The sequence below is a fragment of the Nicotiana sylvestris genome, chromosome 9, assembly GCF_000393655.2.
Source record: "Nicotiana sylvestris chromosome 9, ASM39365v2, whole genome shotgun sequence".
Classification (NCBI taxonomy): Eukaryota; Viridiplantae; Streptophyta; class Magnoliopsida; order Solanales; family Solanaceae; genus Nicotiana; species Nicotiana sylvestris.
The window spans coordinates 21894522-21914562 of record NC_091065.1 but is presented as its reverse complement, the minus strand read 5'-3'; the positions used below and the strand labels follow the sequence as shown (position 1 = coordinate 21914562).

The 20041-nt window shown below is 33.1% G+C and overlaps 1 protein-coding gene across 1 annotated transcript; it reads right to left on the bottom strand.

The window, feature by feature from the left end:
- Positions 1-483: 483 nt before the first annotated feature.
- On the bottom strand, positions 484-4061 carry LOC104240015 (probable E3 ubiquitin-protein ligase ARI7). The gene has a single exon (XM_009794793.2). It carries the CDS (start codon positions 3941-3943, stop codon positions 821-823), a length of 3123 nt encoding a protein of 1040 aa, XP_009793095.1. The 5' UTR covers positions 3944-4061; the 3' UTR covers positions 484-820.
- Between the last annotated feature and the right edge of the window lie 15980 nt (positions 4062-20041).

Below are 20041 nucleotides of genomic sequence, written 5' to 3'. Positions count from 1 at the left end.
AAAGGGGATAGATCCAGTAGAGAAAGGTATAGACAGTAATGCAGATGAAATAATAACAATAATACTCATTAAGTACATATAGTTTTGGCTGAAAGAGGCCCCTGCAATAAATTCTTGGCTGTAACAACAAAGATATATGGAGCACCCAATAAAAGTGAAAACAAACATTGAGAACATTTGCTGTGTCAACCAAATAAAGATTGGGCACACCAGCCACCCTCCGAAAATTTATGCCAGACATCTTCCTTTAAAATGTTCTACATCTTCAAGATACCGACAAGTTTCAGACTACATAGTTTAATATTCACTAGACAAGTGCCAGGAATGTTTGGTCAAAGCCCAAAAGCTTAGTTATCTGCTTATCATGTCCTCTGCAGGTCAAACAGAATTTTCTTTCTAGCTCGTTTTGATTCTTAAAATTGCTAGAAACCTAGAAGACATCAAAAGCAGAATTATAATTCCAGAAATGCTTCCAAAGCCACATTGGTAACAGAATAAAGAGATAAGCCAATGTACCAACTTTTAAGTCTTCACAATAAGGAGAATAATGTATTGGCCTTTACTAGTAAGAAATATGACAAAAGCTGTTATGTACCTGGAGAATGTGTATCACTATAAATACCAGGAACCCCATATATGCATTACTATACTACTACTTAAGCCTATGCATCCAACAGATGCAATATGAAACTTTTAGGCAGCTATCGACCAAAAAGAACATAAGACTGGTAAAACAGTAAGGTAGCAATAATTCAAAAACTAACTTGTAGCCAAGAGTATCCTCCGAGCAGCCATTTATTTTTAGACGCAAGCAAGGACTTTATCTACGGTGCTCACACATTTGGCATGCCGAAGCATGCTTCTTATTGACAAATGTACATATTTCACATTCCCAACTGCCAGAAGTATCTTCACTGCACATTAGGCATGCCGTGGCAGAGCTAGCATTCAGAAATGTGCACGAATTGCATGCCCAACCTTCCAAATCATCAATCAAGTTTTGTGTTAATGATGCCCCTGCAGTAGAAGTTGTCTCTCCTAAATCGTCGTCATCCAAATTTATGATTAAGGCTGTCCCAGCATTTGATGTCCTGCGTTTTTTCCCGCCACCTATCCTACTGCTGCTCCCAGCCATATGTGGAGTTTTAGACACAGAGAGGTTGTTGGTTCCAGCGACATGTGAATTTGCCAAGTTTGCACCGCGTCCCCCAATGTTCATCACGTTGCTTCCACCGGCCACATGTGGAGTTTTAGACACAGTGAGGTTGTTGCTTCCAGCCACATGTGCATTTGTCAGGTTTGTACCACTTCCCCCAGTGTTCATCACCTTGCTGCCCCAAGCCGCATTTGGAGTTTTAGACACAGTGAGGTTGTTGCTTCCAGCTACATGTGCATTTGCCAAGTTTGTGCCGCCTCCCCCAAAGTTCATCACCTTGCTGCCCCAAGCCACATTTCTAGTGACAGTGAGGTTGTTGGTTCCAGCCACATGTGCATTTGCCAAGTTTGGCACAGTGCCTCTCCCAATGTTCATTACCTTACTGCCACCAGCTAGCTGTAAATTACTCGAGCCAGTAGTGCTGGTCACCCCAGCTTGCTGTAAATGTTGTGAGCCCATAACGTAGCTCCTCGCTGCTGCAAGTGCATCTTTGGATCCCATAAAGTTGCTGTTCCCGGCTTCAAGTGGTCTTTTTGATACAGTGAGGTTGTTGCTTCTAGCCACATGTGCGTTTGTCAAGTTTGTCACACTGCCTCCCCCGATGTTCATTACCTTGCCGCCTCCAGCTAGCTGTAAATTACTTGAGCCAGTAGTGCTGGTCACCCCAGCTTCTTGTAAAAACTTTGAGCCCATAGCATAGCTCCTACCTGCTACAGGTGCATCTTTCGATCCCACAAAGTTGCTGCCCCCAGCTTCAAGTGGATTTTTTGGTACAGTGAGGTTGTTTCTCCCAGCCACATGTGCATTTGCCAAGTTTGTCACACTGCCTCCCCCAATGTTCATCACCTTGCTGCCCCCATCTAGCTGCAAATTACTCGAGTCAGTAGTGCTGCTCAACCCAGCTAGTTGCAAAAATTGTGGGCTCATAGGGTAGCTCCTTGCCGCTACAAGTGCATCTTTTGATCCCATAAAGTTGGTGCCCCCAGCTACAAGTGGATTGTTTGATGTTCTCAAAGTGTTGTCTCCACTTATAACAAGATTCTTGGAGCCATTTATATTTCCTCCTGGAGCAACTAAGGCATGTTTTGAGCTTGCAGTGTTGTTAATGCCAGGTAGTCCTGCATTTCTAGTTCTCACGAGCCTCATGAATTCAGCTCTTGCCTTCAAGGGCATCCTGTCCCTACCATTTTTCAAGCTCGTCCTTTTGCTGCTTTCAGCTGCATTTATGGAGCTGGTTGGCATGTCGCCATGAGCCCCTTGCGAATGCACATCTTCAAGCCCATTCTCAAGTGCTCTAACTAAATTGTCAAAGTAATTCTTAGTCACACTAGTCAGACCAGTAAGCTTTATACGGAAATCATCAAATGTTTTGGAATTACTTTCTTCAACATTCAGATAATTCTCCAGTTCACTCTCTGCACAATGGTGAAGCCTCTCCAAACCAGCTTCTGCCTGACCTTGCGAGAACTCGAAAAACTGCCTTTTCGTGTGCTCCTCATCAGGCAAGTAAAATCCATAAGCATAAGTCCACTTCAACACTCTCCTGCATTCAACGATCTGATTCCAAGCTTCTATAATGAACTTCAATTGCGTCTCTGGTATGCTTTGCAATTCACTCAGCTCCTTAACATTAACTTCTCCCATTCTCCTCAAATCCGTTACAGCTTTTTGCCTTGACTTCTCATTAGTAGCCCATCTCTCGTAATAATGTGTGTACTTCACAATAGATTGCTTGGCCATTTCTTTCTTTTTCTCATCTTCATTCCCCGGCTTGTACTTGTTACACGGATTATAGCCATGAGTTGACCAAGAATTAAGGCACAGCCAACAAAATTGATACTTGCAAGGGTCTCTACATGTCATTCGCATACACCCTTCGTTCTTCTCAATCGGTCTCTTGCATTTAGGACAGGGCTTTGTGTAAGCCAAAATCCAATTCGTATTTTCGGACTCTGCTAAGTTCTTCTCCTTCCACTTCCCCACAGTTTCACAATCAACGGGTCGATGAGCTTCCTCTGTACAATTCCAACAAAAACTATGTGAACAGTCACACATAACATCACAATTATCACTCCCTATATCAAATTCAATGGCGAAATCACATCCCGGAGCAGGACACCACTTAATCTTCCTGTTTTCCTCAACGTAAGAACGAAAAAGAAATCCATAGTACTTCTTTCTATCATCATCACACGTCAATGAATCAATCATATCCTGTGAGACAGCAACTTTACAAGATGGTTCCGGACATCGCAAATTTAAACATCCAGAACCATCAGATATGGAATTACTAATATACCCTCTCCAACATTCAACACAAAAAGGATGACCACACGCAGATGCCAAAATTCCATCAGATGAATAATCCTCAAAGCATATTCCACAAGCTAATAACTTATCATCCGGAAATTGAACAATTTTTTCCGCTATTTTTAAACCAATAGCTTCTCGAACTTTCGATTCATCGGCAAACCATTCCTCGTGAACTTTATTCACGCTCCAGTTATACCGACGGAGTAAAATAGATGCTTCAGTTTTGGAAACTGAGAGAACTGATGAAACTTTAGAGATGTCATCGTCCATGAGATGACGAATATCATCGTCGGATAAAACGACGAAGTTTTTGCCAGTACAAAGATGATCGGAATCATTACCGATGAAATCATCGTCGCCGCCAACGGAGTCCACGTCACTCTCGTTACCGGTGATGACGTCGTTGCCGTATAAATCATCGCCGGTGGCGGAGTCTACGTCGCTTCCCCCGTACATGTCATCGTCGGACTCCATGATCAACTGAGATGAATTTTGTAAAGGTAAAAATTTAATAAAAGGAGAATAAATAGAGGTGAATAAAGTGGGAGGTGAGTGAAAGTAGCAGTAGTACTAATGCTATTGTTCGGAACAGAATTTTAGCCCTAAAATACTGTTTTTAAGATGGTTGAAATCCGCACAGTGATTGCCTGATTGGAAAAAGTTTTACATATTTCCTCAACCTTTGGGCCCACAATGTCCACGTGGCAGGAAAAATATTCCTTTACCTTCTCGCCTTCATGAATAGATATTGTGTGGCAACTTAACTAATACGTAACTGTATTTCTGTAACAATTTTTCGTTAAATTTTCTCTAGCATGTTCATTTACCTTGTGCATAATTAGAAGATTGGAAGACATAGATGCAGGGCGGATCTAGGATTTCTAGAACATGAGTGCATTGCAGAGGAAAAAAAATACTAACTGGGAATTGATCCTGTTTCGTTGATTAAATAATTAAATATTGAATCAAGTACATCATTCGATCAACTTTTGTGGAGTATATGTGCCAATACATAATACTAGACCAATTCTAAAAAATATATACATAAAATATCTAGTTTTGCAAAGAGATCATGAATTTACGTACCCATAATATGAGCCATTGATCCGCCCTGCATAAATGAAGTAAGAATTTAAAAAAAAAATCAAATCATAGACATACGAATATATGGTGAGGAATGAAAACAATGTGAACAAACAACGTGCTTGGATTTGGTTTAGTCAAAAACATTTTTGAGGAAAATACGAGTTGGATTACCTTTTAAGAATATTTGTATTATTATAAATAGAATTTTATTTATGGTGAATTTTCATATTTAGAGAGATTCTAGGGTTTATTACTTGGTGACTAAGTCACCCTCTCCCTATAAATAAAAGGTTCTATTCCATTGTAAATCATCCCAAAATCAATAAGAATTCTCTCTCCCTACTTTTCTCTGCAATCTTCTTTCTTCTTTTATTATTTTATAACACGTTATCAGCACGAGACTCTAACCAATTGAGTAGAAGTTTTGAGATTGAACATAATGATTGTCAATTGTTCCATGAACTTCTTTCATGATTAAATTCTGGATTTTAGGTAAGTATTTTACTTTTCTCTTTCAAATTCTTGACATTCTATAATTTGATTTTAAATACAAGCAAAGACGATAAATTTTGATTGTAACTCTAATGGAGTTTGAAAGAAATTATAACCACCCAAAGTAGTAAAATTTCTATGTCCTGCCATGATCAAAGTCATGTATGATCGTGAGCACAAGAAGTGAAAACCCGTCTTATTGAATTTACTTCTGTCTCATTCCCTTAAGAGAATGTGATAGCAATATGTGATAAGTCTGAAAGAAGACAAAATTATTACCGTGAAGGTATCAATGGATGTGGACGTGGCAATAGACAAAGTTATAGTCGTCATTATTGTGATAATGAGAATAATAAGGATTCTCAAAATAATCCTTCACTGTGAAAGTAATATTCGTCATCGATTTGACATGAGATTTTATAAAGCACATATAGATGATTATGTTCCATTCATGATGTGAATGTGACAACATCAAATTTATGAATATATATTCATTCTTGGAAGAATATGAACGTGCTAGTGGTAGTGAATATATCACACTCACTTCTAGAAGGAGGTTTGAGATGATATAAGAAAATAATCTCATTATTATAGTATGAATGGTCATTGGTCACGTACCTAATGCACACCAAAATATTTTGGTAATGTGATTATTAAAGAATAACATTAATGCAAGAAACATATCTTGCATATAATTTTAACCATGACCATAATGGTATAACTTTCTCCTTGAAAGAGATATTCACCATATGGATGTTGATGAATATGTGATAGTCTAAATTAATTGAGAGCTCTAGAAGAGCCAATTATTACTATTTTGGAGGAATAAAATTGATTATCAATAAGGCATTGTGTTGTAGTAAGTCTCAAAGAAAATTATTCAGTTTGCAAAGTATTCGCTAAAGCGGTTGATTATATTGAGACTATAAATAAAGGAAAGATTTAATATCTTCTATTACTACAACTTGTAGCGGGGTAATATGTATGTAAAAAGTTACCTACTTTATTTTCTAGTTTGTACTACACAAATAAAAGAATACCACAATAAAGTGGATGTTTATTGATATAAAAACTCATATCATAATAAACTTGAAGTTTATTGATAATTGCACACTTCATGTTGTATATATGAACTTTATCAATATTGATAATTTATTCAGTTGACATAATTGGTTTATCCATTAATTTAAGTATGATGTGCAAAATAAAAGAGAATTCACATGGGTAAATATTAAAGAACTAGAAAGTTCTTTACGGATTCTCTTATATTGCTTGTTCTCATTAATTATAGACCAACTAAAATTGGGATTGAATCCCATGAATACTGAAAATATCAAAGGTGAATATGGGCTCATTCACCTGTCATGTATACCTCATAAGATGCATCTATGAGATGGTTATATGTGCAATTATTATTAACCCACAACATGGTGTTTGCGAGGTAACTTGCTCAATAATTTGATTTAGAGCATAATTTTCAAATTTTTTATTCAAAATAGTTTATCTTGATAAGTTGGTTTACATCATAATTGGTTTAGCAAAATGATTTATTGAGTGCGTCCACTTAATAGCTAAATAATTGCTTACGAAAACAAAGTTATATATATCAATTTGATATACGTTATATACCAAAGTATATTATATTCTCCCTCACAAGTGGTTCAAGGTAAGGAACCAAATAATTCCATCTTATTATTATTAATATGCGATGTATACTTTGATTAACACCATAACGTGCAAAGATGAGTTTTCAAAGTTGAGAAACAAGTTAGTTTTCTAACATGAGGAGGAGACTGGATAAATAGTTGGGAAAAGGTTACGTGGAATGAATTATCGTGTGTACATCTAGATCCTCGAATAAGATAATATGAACTTAAAGTTCATAAAAAGATAATTCATTTGCAACATATTGCAAAGCATGCCATACGCATTTGCTTATCCAAAAAAAGTAACTATATTCTCATTGGAAATGCTCATATTAAGTCCTAGAAGGACAAAGTCTATGGTACGCTTAAAGCGTATAGACAAATCGGTTTCAAATAAACTTCTTCATAAAGAAGATAAGCAAATGATCATAATAAAGGAGGCAAGTGATCTAGAAGATCACATGACATAACACTTCATAAAATCTCATGAGAGGTTCAGGTACCTGAAAATATCAAAAAAGAAATCGCTATATTATGTTTTTATGAAAAATAAGGAGGTTGGAACCGATATAAAATGTTCGTCGACGATATTTATGATAGCACTAAAAATATATGAGGATCTTAAGTCTAAAGAAACAATTCGAATAGAATTGGTTTCATATGAAATACATGTAGTTTTGGATATGTAGTTCAAAAACTTGAAAGTATAAAGTCAATGGTTTGTGCAATCACCTTTATCTATCTTATATGTCTAGGCATGACATAAAAACTTGATATGCATCTAAAGTCTATTTATATGGCTTATTTGACAATACTTATATGATAACCCCTGAAGGATTTAAATTGCTTAAAGCATATACAATTTTTGATCTCGAAGTACCGCATCCTCAATGCAATTTATGCACAAATGTATCTTGCTATAACTATAAGCATGATAATGTGACAGCGAGAATACCTCTATGGAGATATTGAAGAGCCATTCCACGATATTTATGAAGACATTATATATGTATCATGAATGATGATTTCAAGGTGCAAAATAGTCGTTCAAGTTAATATGGTTGATTTATTTATCAAATCTCTACCAACGATCTCTTGAAGATGGTGCACAAGATTGGAATGTGAAGGCTCAAAAATGTGAATTGATGCTCTCACCAGGGGGAGTTAATGCGCGTTGCACTCTTTTTCCCTTACAAGGTTTTGTCCCGCTGGGTTTTCCTTGCAAGGTATAATGAGGCAACCAAAAGGCGTATTGTTAGATATGTGTACTCTTTTTCCTTCTCTAAAAAAATTTTCCCACTGAATTTTATTTTAGTTAAGGTTTTAACAAGACATATTATCTGTTGAATAGACATTCAAGGGAGAGTGTTATAAATAGAATTTTATTTATGGTGAATGTCCATATTTAGAGAGATTCTAGGGTTTATTACTTGGTGGCTAAGTCACCCTCTCCCTATAAATAAAGGGTTCTATTCTATTGTAAATCATCCCAAAATCAATAAGAATTCTCTCTCCCTACTTTTCTCTACAATACTCTTCTTCTTCTTCTTTTATTATTTTATAACATGTATTAATTTTGTGAAGACTTATAACATGTTTGGCCAAGTTGCAAAAATCAACTTATTTTAAAAAGTGTTTTTTCTCAAAAGTATTTTTTTCAAAAGTACTTTTGATGAAAAATAGTTTATATTTGGCTAATTAATTTGAAAAACACTTCTAAACAGTAATTAGTGTTTGACCAAGCTTTTAAAAACTGCTTCTAAGTGTATTTTCTCAAAAGTGCTTTTCAAAAAAGTACTTTTGGAGATAAGCTACTTTTTTCTGCTTCTCCAAAACTGTTTTGATTCTCCTCAAAAGCACTTTTTTCTTTCAAAAACTTGGTCAAATACTTCAACTTTGAAATAAAAATATTTTTTTTGAAAAAAAAGTGCTTCTAAGATTGAAGATGCTTGGCCAAACATGCTATTATATTTAGATCGTTTTGATTCTGAGAATATTTTGTAACTTTCTTCTTTTGGTCAAAAACATTTTGTTACTTTCATAAAAAAAACAAAGTACTTAAAGAACAAATATGATTATCTTTTTCTCCCCGAAATCTTTTCTAAATACAAAATGAGATGTCATGTCAAATACAAAAAGTCATTTTGCACTGTGGCTCGATCTCAAGCTTCATCATATCTTAATTATTTGATCTTTAACATTGATCAAAATTCATCGTTAAATATTAAAACAGAAAAGGGTTAAAAATGTCACAAGCTATTGGAAAAGGTTTTAAAATACCCTTCATTCACCTATTGGGCTAAAAATATTCCTCAATTTACCTTTTTGGTTCACTTATGCCCTTTGACTGTTAGATCAATGTTGAATTAAAAATATTAATTATTTAAATTCCACGTGGCAACTTCTTATTGGTCAAAATTAAAACATGTTACCTATTAGAAAGATTCACCCATATCTACCTATTTTTCGCCACCCCAAATACTAACCCGATCGGAATAAAAAATTCAACTTAAAAAAAGATGCCCCACTTCCTACCACAATATCTTCACGGGGAATTCTCTCTTCTCCGGAATAGAAGTACTAATTATATCTATGGAAGTATCGTTTGATATTTCTAGTAATTTTGTTTTAGTTCAGTGGTTAGAAATGATCGTTTTCTTTCCTAATAGTCAATAGTGATTGCGAATTTTCGAACAACGAATGTAAAAAAAGTTACTCATAACAGAGAAAGTTTGATGACTTGGTTTTTTTATAGAAATGCAATGAAACTCGTTCGAATGATTAGTTTTTTTTGGCAAAATTCATTAGAAGTTTCTGGAAACATTTTGAGTGCTAGGTTACAGGATACGTCACCATATCCCTGTAGTATAACGTTTTAGCATTAGCGAATTTTTCGTAATTGTTGCGATGTGGAAATATAATTATCTGGTCTTGGTTCTATTTTGATTAGCCAAGTTTATTTGAGATTATAATCAACGATAAGCTGTAAGCCATGCCCTTGTGTTCTAATTGATCTTTAAGAAGTACTAATATTAGTTGGGGTGCGTGTAAGCTAGCGCGGACACCACGACTATAAAAAAATAGAAGTACTTGATGCCCGAACACCACGGAGTTAGATGGAAGCGGGGCGTCTTTTTTTTTTAGTTGAACTTTTTATTCGGGTCGGGATAGTGTTTGGGGCAGCGAGAAATGGGTAGATATGGGTGAATCTTTTTAATATGTAAAATATTTTAATTTCGACCAATAAGAAGTTGCCACATGGAATTTAAATAATTATTATTTTTAATTCAGCATTGACCTAACAGTCAAATGACATAAGTGAACCAAAAAGGTGAATGAAGGTGTATTTTTAGTCCAATAGGTGGATGAAAGATATTTTAAAGCTTTTTCCAGTAGCTTATGGGCATTTTTAATCATTTTCCGAAATTAAAATTAATTTTGAAGTTTCATTGATATATAGACACGTAGAATCAGTTGGCTGGACAACATAACAAAGAAGGCCCATATTTCAAATCCTTAGTTCAATCCAATGTGTACATAATTTAAAAAGAAAAATTCATTGATTTGTTATGAAATAAAAGCAATTTAGTAAAGCATGAACAAGAAATAAAAGCAACTTAGTAAAACATGAACAAGAATAGAGATAGAGAGAAGGAAGAGATTTTCTTCTTCAATTGTGTGTATTTTCCTATTTATTACAAGGCCTTTATATAGGCATGAAAAGTGAAGAAAATATGTCATGAAATATGTCATTGAACATAGAAAATATGTCATTGAATATGTCATTAACCATTTGAGAGAAAGATCATGGAGGAAGAGTAGACATCCACAATATTTTGATTTTTATCATTACACTTCCCCTTGGATGTCCATAAATAATGTGCCTCGTTAAAACCTTATTAGGAAAAAACTCTATGGGAAAAAAATCCTAATGAGTAAAAAGAGTACACATATTTAGAAATACGCCTTTTGGTTGCCTCGTTAAAAACCTTGCAAGGAAAACCCAATGGGACAAAACCTTGTAAGGGAAAAAGAGTACAACGCGTATTAACTCCCCCTGATGAGATCATCAGTTCACATCGTTGAGCCTTCGTATCCCAATCTTGTACACTAGTTTCTTGAAGGTTGACGCCGGTAGATATTTGGTGAACAAATCAGCCATATTATCACTTGAACGGATCCGTTGCACATTAATATCACCATTCTTTTGAAGATCATGTGTGAACAATAATTTAGGTGAAATGTGCTTTGTCCTAACTCCTTTATGAATCCTCCCTTTAATTGGGTTATGCATGTTGTATTTTCTTCATACAAAACTGTGGGTAGTTTATCACACTTCAAACCACATTTGTCTCGAATAAGATGTATAGTAGACCTCAACCATACACATTCTCGACTTGCTTCATGAATAGCAATTATCTCAGCATGATTAGAAGAAGTAGCCACGATTGATTGCTTAGTCGATCGCCAAGATATGACAGTGCCACACATGTAAACACATAACATGTTTGAGATCAAGCCTTGTGTGTGTCAGATAAATACTCCACATCGACATAACCAACAAGATCGGTATTGCAATCATTGCCATAAAATAAGCCCACATCGGTAATCCCCATTAGATAACGCAATATGTGCTTGATTTTATTCTAATTTCTCCTTGAGCGGAGCTATATCTTGTTAAGACATTAACTGAAAAAGTTATGTCATGCCTTGTAGTGTTAGCAAGATATATTAGCGTACCAATTGCATTAAGATATGGTACTTTAGGACCAAGAAGCTCTTCATTATTTTCATGAGGTCGGAGTGGATCTTTATTTATATCGAGTAATCTCGCAACCATCGGGGTACTTAATGGATGTGCTTTATCCACATAGAAGCTCTTTAAAATCTTTTTAGTGTATGCTGATTGAAGGACAAAAATTCTATCTTTCATATATTCAATTTGTAGACCAAGACAAAATTTTGTCTTTCCAAGATCTTTCATTTCAAATTCTTTCTTTAAACAGTCTACTGCTTTAGAAAGCTCTCCGGGAGTTCTAATGATATTTGAATCATCAACATACATGGCAATTATAACAAATTCAAATCCATATCCTTTTATAAGGACACAAGGACAAATTGAATTATTCTTATACCCTTCTTTCAACAAGTACTCTCTCGGGTGATTATACCACATGCGCCCTGATTGTTTCAATCCGTATAAGGATTTTTGAAGCTTTATTTAATAAATTTCTTGGAAACCTTAATATGCTCCAAGACAATTTAAATCTTTCAATGATATCTACTATACGCATATCAAGTTTTTCATATATTGCCAGATTAAAACCTGAAGTGACTATATCCACTATAAGAGAACATGTCTCCATATAATCAATGTGAGGATATTTACTAATTTTCTTGTGCCACAAGTCGTCTTTATGTCTATCGACTTGAACCTTTCGCACAAGAACACATTTATACCTCAATTGACTTTATACTTTCAGGTGTTGGACTATCCGTCCGACTTCAACATTTTTCAAGTGAAGTCAATTTCATTGCGTATTTTTTATTTGGCCAATCTTTTATCCGTCCAAATTTCATGACAGATTTGATCTCAAGATCCTCGTCAATATTAATCATATTGAGCGCTACATTATATTAACAATATCGTCGACAATCATTTTATGTCGGTTCCATTATTACCCAATAAAGACATAACTTATTGAGATCTCTTTATTTCATTATTTTCAGGTACCTGAGCCTCTCCCATGAGGTCTTATGAAGTGTTATGTCGTGGTGCTCTTCTAGGGCACTTGCCTCCTTATTATGACCATTTTGAATATTTGCCCCTCTCCTTCTTCAAGGAGTTTTATCTTTGGAACCGATTGGTCTGTTACACTTCATGCGTGCCATAGACTCTGTCCCTCATGGACTTTATTCTATTTGGAGCATTAGCAGCTGAAATATGACATTTAGCTTTGGGTCAGCAAATGCGTCTGGCAATAATTTGTAAATGAATTATCACTTGAACTTCAAGTTTATATTTTCTTGTACGAGGATCTATATGTATTCATAATAATTCATTTCACGTATCACTTTCTCAGCTGCCTATTTTCTCCCCCTAATGTTGGGATCACCAACACATTTTCCAACCATCTTTGAGAACTCATCTTTGTGCATTTTGGTGGCATAATTAAATCATATAGCACATCCATATTTCTATATAGAAATTATTTGGTTCCTGACCCTGAACCGATTGTGATAGGGAAAATTTTTATAACTTGGCTAGATGCGTACAGGTGCTGTTGTATATTAAATAATAAATCTCATACCAAATTTTGTTTTTGGGAGTTTTGTTCTCATAACCAATGATTTAGCTATAATTTGAGGCATACAATTTCTGCTAAACCAACTTGGATATAAACCAGTATTATTAAGATAAATCATCATAATTTATATTCTGGAATTGTGCTCTAATAATTTGAACAAGCAATCTTGCAAAAATCAAACTGCAAGTTGATAACAAATGCACATGTGACCATAAAATAGATGCATCTATTAAAATCATATAATAGTAAACGGTCCACATGGCAGGTGACTAGGCCCATATGCTCTTGTGCTGCTTATTCTCATGATATATCAGTTAAAGGTTGAGATTGAATCCTTTGATTTCTGGAAGGAATAAAAGGTGATATATATATACTGGGCCCATATATATATCACCTTTTATTCCTTCCAGAAATCAAAGGATTCAATCCCAACCTTTAACTGGTATATCATGAGAATAAGCAGCACAAGAGAATTCTTGAAGAATCTTCTATTCTTCAATATGTGTCAATGTAATTCTTAATTAATTTTTCGCATCATAATTGAACCGATATGGTCAACCGGTCATGCCAATTAATATTTATTTTAGTAAATCTCTAGTTTACTTGTGGCATATGATTCCAGCATCATGCTTATATTTGTGTAGTACAAATAGAAAGAAGATCGGGTAACCTTTCATATTTACCCGGTATGATTATAGAAATATGAAGATATTCAATCTTCCTTTCATTTATAGTCTCAATATGCCAATCACTTTGACTTATATATTTGAAACTCAAAAAGTTTCTTTTGAGACTTTACAATATCAATGTCATGAATAAGTTTATTCATCCGGGTAGTAACAAATTAGTTTTTCCGGAGTTCTTAACAACTTTTGTACTACAAGATCTTTTATCATACCATTCATATGGTAAATGTCTCCTTTACGGAGAAAATTATATCATAATAAATTGTCATGGTCAAAATCATCATAAGCAAAATCATTTCTTGCTTTAATTTTGCCTTTAATAACTTTTATAAGGCATGGCAAAATAATATTTGGCATATCACATGTACGCGACCAATTGACATATTCATGTAACCACACAATAATATTTATTCTCTTTATTTTACTCAAACCTCCCTTAGAGGTGAGTTGTGTGGTATTCATATAATCATGAATTGCATGTCTTTATTCATTGCTTTTATCACATATTGTCACATTCAACTTTAGGAATGGATTTACATTCTCAATGCTTATCATAAGTCATATTCTCTTCAAGGAATGAATCATAATCAACGACGTGCTTTATTATTTTCATACCAATTTGATGGTAAGCATTGTCTTCACATTTTGAAGGACTATTTTGAGAACCCTTATTGTTCTCCATTTATAATCATAGTGATGATTATTATTATTTTGGTATTTGGAACGCCCACGTTCATTGTTCAACCACTTATCTTCATTGAAATTTATTATGCATTGTTATCACATTCACTTCAAGAATGGAGCAAATCAAGTGGGACATTTTCATACTTTTTCATGAAAAATATATTATTTTTCTTTAGTCATCATTATATCATCAATATGGTACATTGGGACTCAAACCCAATGGCTTACCAATATAAAGGCATGTTAGGTCATAATAAATTGGGACTCAAACCCAACTCTTATCATTATGGAGCATCAGGACTTGATCCCGATGTCTATTCCTCAATTAATGGCATAATAGGCTAAACAATATTGAGATTCATTCTCAAGCCTTAATTTCAATCACATACCAAAAAAGTTATACACAACTAATTTGCAATTTAGCAAATCAAATTTGCTTTCTTAAATAAGTGTACAAATCTTAAATCAGCGTAAAGCTTTATTAATTATTTGTAGCATCTATATGAAATACAACCGTTTGTAGTCAGAATATTTTTTTTAAATTCTATTAGAGTTTAAAAGGATCATAAAATCATTTTCATAATATTTATTGAGTCTCTCTCAAAAATATTGTTGTTTTCGGGGTATACCCTACCTATTTGATTTGATTTAACGCCATGACTTTCCTTCACTCAATTCAACCAAACAATTAATGAATAAATTTATCAAAAGTACACCATAAAGGTAACAACACATAGATAGTACTAATACATAAATTCAGCATTTATATTACCTGAAAAGTGACATTATAGGAAACAACTTACCAGTTGTAGCTTGTGCATCATTCATATAAAATACTTAAAAATGGTAAGTTAGTAGCAAACATCAAGTAGGTTATGGATATTCAAAAATACCTCTTCTAGTAGTCATACTAATCATTGTTTGCTTTCAAATGATACGACCATAAATTATGAAGTATATTTTCTCAATAGCTGGTTTGTTTTCCAAACTTCAAAGAAGTAATTAATCAACCTAGATAAAGATGTGAAGTATTTCTTGTTTTCTTCAAGATGATTTATGCTTTTAATCAGTACGATCAATTTTATTTTATTTTTTTATTTCTTTTTTTTTGGTACTATATGCAAGTGTAAAAATCCAAAAGAAAAAAATATTCATCCAAGTAAAAGAAAATGTTAAAAGCGGCAGGATAGATTGAAGATAGTTAACACATAAATATGCATAAGACAATTTATATCAAATATCCTTGGTTACCATGACATGCATCATATCAACAATTAACTGCTACTATGATTTTAACATATAGAACTTCGAAAATTTTATTCCATTCATGTGATATAAAAGATGTAATATTAATATGTGCTTATGCAATACAGGTGTAGTACGAAGTTGTGTGCATATGAGATTTTAAAGGAATGACAAGTATAAGATAATCATACCTTCTTACATTTCATTACTTACCATATGTAGTTTCTCTTTACATTTAACCATGTGATGATATGTATGACTTCTAATTGTAATCTTTCTGGATGTAGGAAAATTTTTGTAGATATATATATACAATTGGTTAGAGACTCGTGCTGATAATGTGTTATAAAATAAAAGCAATTTAGTAAAGCATGAACAAGAAATAAAAGCAACTTAGTAAAACATGAACAAGAATAGAGATAGAGAGAAGGAAGAGATTTTCTTCTTCAATTGTGTGTATTTTCCTATCTATTACAAGACCTTTATATAGGCATGAAAAGTGAAGAAAATATATCATGAAATATGTCATTGAACATAGAAAATATGTCATTGAATATGTCATTAACCATTTGAGAGAAAGATCATGGAGGAAGAGTAGACATCCACCATATTTTGATTTTTATCATAACATGATTAACAGGGAAAATGACAACTTTGTTGCTTTCTTTGTAGTGTAAAAGCAGGAGAGAACAGTAATAAAATTTTGAACCAAATCCTATAGTATGCCTACTTTAATCTCCCCTCAATATTCTCCAACTTATTTAATTGCAGCCATTTAAAGGAACTTTTTTTTTCTTTGAGAAAAAAAGGAACGGCTCTTTCATTACATCTTTCATGTGCACAACTTCGTTTTTTGATTGTTCTATCTATTTTCATTATGTCTCTCTCTCGAACCATCTCGACAGGTTTAAACATTGTTGGGTGAATTAAAATACAAATAAGAACTCTATTATTGGAGGTTTTAAAAGTTAATTCGTAAAAGGATTACGTGATTTGTTAAATTTTTTAACAAATTGATGATTAAGGTTCGTTGGGATGTTATTTTGAAGTTGTGGTTAAAATTGAAGTTTTTCAGTGAAGATTTGAGCTATTTGGTGATATTTTTTGTGAATTGAAATTCATAGGAGACGAAATTCAATTTTTGTATATGATATAATATAATATAATATAAAATTATATAATAAATATATAATGTTATATACCGGGTGTATAAATACTATTGCAAAACAAAAATTAATTGGCTATACGACTGCAAACTTAAAAATATGGTTACATAGTGGACTGTATTTTTATGCAAATAATAGAGAAATGTTGTTTCTTTTTCCTTTTGGACTTTACTAGGATATTGCTATAAAGTCAAGAGAGAATGACTTGGCTTGTCGTAGGACTGATGTTTCTTATGCTTTTCATTTGCCTTGTCTCCTACGCTTTTGAGAACTCATTAATTTTAAATTATTTATTCTTTAATGGCTAGGTTCAAACTATTTACTACTCTTATTTATGCTGCCCAAACTATTTACCCGGTTATTTCCCAATAATATGAGAGAGTAATAATTGGAATCACGTGCAGCTTCTCCCCTAGCTCAACTGCTTCTCCAACTCTTACTCCACTCTGCTCTTTTTTCATTTGAAGCAAAAACGGCAATCCTAATTTCAACAATCAAAAATCCAAATCTCGTATCATCTCTGTAAAACACACAAATATGTGACCAAAAACTACTAGTCTTCTCTTATTGTAGTATTCTGGGGTTCATCATCAATGGCAATTCACACTTGTTTCTCACTAATACCTTCTTCTTTCTCTTCACCCAAACTATTTTTTGGAGATTTATTGTACAAAAATTCAAATCCACCATTGAAGGACCTTGAAGCTTGAAACTATAACTTGGTTTGTTTGAGTTTTTAATTATTTTGATCCGATCATATATGAGTTTGTTTGAAAAGTTGATTGGAGGTTGTAGCTAAAGTTTTAGTCAATTTGGTGGAGATTTTGTAGTAAATTTTAAAAGTTTGGGTTGAAATATAGTTGAACATGAGAAGAAGACAAATTTGTATTGTATACTCAAATAGTATACAAATATACCATTTTGGTATACAATTCATTCCAACTATATATCCTATTAGTATAACTATATACTGTATTGGTATCATATGCAAGTTGAATTATTTTTTGGTTGTGTTAGCTGAATTTATTAGTACAATATTTGATTTTCTTTTAATAATAGTAATATAGTACAATATCTTGAAATACTTTATTATATTAATATGTGGTACACTATTTTTTTTTTCTCCTTATGCATGTGTGTTATGTAATAGTAGTATAGACATATAGTTGCTGGAAATTAATCAGTAAAATTGTATACCATGTTGGTACATTTATATGCCATATTGGTAACATATGGTAGTTTGAACATTTTTTTGGTTGTTTTGGTACATTTTTAAGTGAATTATATTCTGAAATTATTTATATGAACGTGATTTGCAGTGCTGAAATTTTTTTTTGCTGATGGATATAGATTATGTGTATTATGTAATAGTTTTTATAATTATAGACAATTATTGGAACGACCCATACAATTATATACCCTGTTAGTATATGGAACGAGCAAGTTGTTTTGCGAATATTTATCTTGCAATGCGAGCATGTAATTTTCTCATACTTTTATTATATCCTTTAATGTTCTGGTACAGTAGTATAGTCACAAATAGTTGTATCAATATTCTAGAGCAATCATATACTCTGTTGGTATACATGTATACTATATTGGTATCATATGGTACTAGAAGTCTTTTTTGCTACTTATGTTTTTATTGCATTTTCCAATATTTTATTATCATTTCTATTCTAACTAGTATATATGGAGATTTAATGGCCGTAGATTATGTTTTCTTGCTCCATCACTGGTTGGTGTTACTGCTAATGGTAGAGTATGTACTGATATTTGTAGGGAAGGAGATCAAGGTTTGCATGACAATCACGTGGAATTAGAAAAGGAACAAGAAATAAAGAAAAAAATAAAAAATAAAAATAAAGAAGGAGTCAAATTTGAGTGTGAAATAAGTTATGGTAAAAATAACAATAATACGATTTGGGCAAAAATAAATGAATAAAAGAGAAAAAATAAAAATAAAAATAGGAAGAAAATGAGAAAAAAGAAAAGGAGAAAAGAAAGAAAAAAAGGAAAAAAGAAAAGAAGCATAGAAATAAAAAAAGAATTGAAGAATAAAGAAAAAATTCCCCACAAAAACTACTATAGGTATGAAATGTAATTAGTTTATGGGTAGAAAAATAAATAAATAGACAAAGATAAATAGTTTTATTTTTGTGGATAACTGTGTCAAAACCCCAATTATTTTAGTATATTCTAGTACCTAATTTGGATTAGAAAAATATACTCCTTCACCGTTTAAATGTGATAGAGAACCTCCCGTGACATTAAAGTCAAAAGCTAAATGAGATAGTCATTTACGAAATCTTCAAAAGGTAAAAAATGAACAAAAGATAACCTTAATCAGAATGAATTATAAGGTGTAATTTTCTTAATGGTTGAAATTTTAGCAGTAATACTGATGTTTAATAAAAGTTAATCTTGACAATGGATAGAAAGGTATGTGTTTATTCTTAAAAAATGGATAACAATTCAATTTATACGCAATTTTAAGGATATGTAGACCAATTCAATACAAATGATTAATGACGTTAGATAAGCAAATAAAAATTAGAATAAACAACCAAATCAGTGATGGTACTGAATCCGGGCTCGATTAAAAGCTTAACAAGTAGCATGTCGTCCGTTCGGAGCCAATGTGATAGTTTATATGAGTCTACCAAACAATAGAGACCAGGTCCTCTATGAGTTTCCACTGAGAATGCTAATGATACAGTAAGTAAATAAGACAGGGAGTTTTACGTGGAAAAATCCCTGCTCAAGGGGATAAAAAATCACGACCTACACTGGTAGGATTTCAACTTCACTATGAGCAGCTTTTAGATTACAACCTATGCAATCTAGGAATTAAACTCTTAATCCCTCACTAACTTGTAATACACCTATTACAAGCCACTTTGCAATATACCTATTACAAAGACTTCAACTCATGACTAACTCTAGTCACGATACAAACACTAAGGCTTTATAATTTTACAAGAGAGTTCCTAAGCAACGCTTCTAGGTAAGCAAATTAGGAATTACAATGAAGAACAATTACAAAGTTACAACTCAACTAAGGATAACAAAATACTAGATTTAGGAACTGGTCCGTAGTAGTGTTGAACTTTGTTCTTGATGCACTTGAGAATTGAATGCTCGAATATCAGATGGCTTGAATGCTTGAAGTGAATTCTCAAGTGTTCAAGTGATGTTTTATTGTAATACTCTTGTTAATACAACTTGGATGACATCACTTGAATGATGTAATCACTTG

Coding starts and splice junctions, on each gene's coding strand:
- LOC104240015 (XM_009794793.2), bottom strand. CDS start 3,943: ATGGAGTCCGACGATGACATGTACGGGGGAAGCGACGTAGACTCCGCC.